At 32.4% G+C, this 2213-nt stretch overlaps 1 protein-coding gene across 1 annotated transcript in view; it reads right to left on the reverse strand.

Annotated features, from left to right (window-relative positions):
- Positions 1 to 181, reverse strand: part of LOC110025568 (NPL4-like protein 2) — a 1518-nt gene extending 1337 nt beyond the window's left edge. The window contains exon 1 of the mRNA XM_020726123.1: positions 20 to 181. Coding sequence (XP_020581782.1) covers positions 20 to 55 — 36 coding nt within the window. The 5' untranslated portion in view covers positions 56 to 181. The remainder of the gene's footprint in view (positions 1 to 19) is intronic.
- Positions 182 to 2213: the final 2032 nt, after the last annotated feature.

Consider the following 2213-nt stretch of genomic DNA (forward strand, 5'->3'; position numbering starts at 1 on the left):
CACGGAGCCTCCTCCCGCGCCCGCCGTTACCTCGGTCTCGCTCAGGCTGGGGCATTCCGTCGTCGAGCAGTTGTTGGGCTCGCTGCTCCGCCTCCGAATTTGATCGACCACAAAGGCTCTCCAATTAAGGTAAGAATACGCAAGGCGCAGGGCAGCTATGTAGCAAGGAAGACGTGGGAACGTGGGGTGGGGGGGGGAGGGGCCCTTATGTAATAGTGAAAATTTCAATAAATATGTTCACAATTTATTTTATACAGGAAATAAGTTCAAGATTTTCTTTTGCATCAAAACACTAGTCATCGTGTCTAAAATTTTTATATTCAAAACGAGCTCGTGTTTGAAATAACTCGTATAAAAATAAATTTATGTTCAACTCAACTTAAACTTAAATTCGTTAAAATTAGCCCATGTGTTCGTCTAAATTTCGTGCTACACTCAAACTTATATGCTATTATGATCATTCCAACTCATTTAAGCCAAAAATTAAAAGCCTTATTTTAAGAGATTGTTTCATCTTTGTGTCATCATGGGGTGCAAATGAAAATGGAGTTTTGGGTTTCTTTTCTACTTTTAAATAGGATTCCTAATGGAATTTTTTCTCATTTAAGCAATGTGGGACTCAAATTTTGGGTTGTGGGATATGTACATGAAACTCTCGAAGCAATTTATTATACACATACCACGGATGAGAAAAGTCCGAGCTTTCAAAGACAGCTTTTTGGAAGAAAAGGTGTTTAAATACAATTGACCCATGTGTATTATTTTAGAAACATTTACATACATACGTATGTATATATCTCACACCAAAACTTATCTATTTTTTAAAATTACACAACCCAAATAATTTTTATGAAAAATAAACTTTAGCATTTTGTAATACATATAAAAAAATTGATATAAAAATATATAAATAACTACTTTTATTTAATTGTTTCAAGCAAAAAAAAAAATCAAACACGAACGAGTAAACATTTGTTCATGTTCAGTTCGTTTATAAATCAGCTAAAAAAATTGTTAACGAACGAATCAAACACGAGCTATTAACGAGCTGAAGATGAGTTGTTCACGAACAATGGGTTTTTTAAACAGCCCTAACTATCACCTTTTACCAAACACAATCAAAATTAGCTTAAATCTAATCTGAACAAAATTAGAACAGAATTCAAAATAAGTTTAGTCAAGATTGAGATCATATGCGAAAAAAATTTGGCTTATTTTCAATAATTATTCTAAATCATATTATAACCATATGTTCTGATTGTACATAGGTTTATACATGCTTATAACATAATTTAAATGAGATTCATATTAGGTTTGTATATGGCTTGATCGTGTTAACGACTTAAAGAAAGCTCGAGTAACATTTGAATTGGATTAATAAAGTAAGAGAATAATTATGACAATTGCAAACACAATAAAGTATAATACTATAGTTGTAACACATTGCAAATCAGATGGTATTGAATATCTAAATTATAATCTTTAATAAACTCTGATCATCTCCTCTGCCTCAAGTTCGGTTCTTTCTGATTAAAAATATACTTCAATCACTAGTGATCAATAAATACTTTGCATCTAACTTCAAACAGATAGCGCCTCCATATCTTAAGTGCAAAAACAACCGTTGTAAACTCCAAATCATGTGTGGGATATTTCTTTTCATGATTTTTCAATTGTTGTGATGCATATGCAATAACCTTCCATGCTACATAAGTACACGACCCAAACCCCTTAAAGATGCATTGTTGAAAATCTGAAACCCATTAGAACCTGAAGGAATGGCCGAAATTGTAGTAAACATTAAACAATTCCTTAGCTTTTAAAAAGCCTCCTCACAACGATCCGACCATTCAAATTTCATTGCCTTCTAAGTCAAACTTAATAGTTACAGCAATGCATGAGCACCCCTCGACAAATCTCGTGTAATAACTAGCCATACCTATAATACACCTACCATTAGTGACAGTAGTAGGGCTTGGCTAATCTATAATAGCATTGATCTTATTTTGATCCACAAATATATCATCTCCACTAATAATGTATAGAAGAAAAGTCACACTTTCAAGTCAAAATTCATATTTAAGAAAATTATTATAAAGTGTATTCTCTTTTTAAAACACACAGCACAAAATGTAAATGATTTATCTGACTAACTGCATCCCTAAAATACACCAGAATATCATTTATAAAGTCGATCACAAAAGTATACAAAA

Source organism: Phalaenopsis equestris, unplaced genomic scaffold (assembly GCF_001263595.1).
Source record: "Phalaenopsis equestris unplaced genomic scaffold, ASM126359v1 Scaffold000303, whole genome shotgun sequence".
NCBI classification, from domain to species: domain Eukaryota; kingdom Viridiplantae; phylum Streptophyta; class Magnoliopsida; order Asparagales; family Orchidaceae; genus Phalaenopsis; species Phalaenopsis equestris.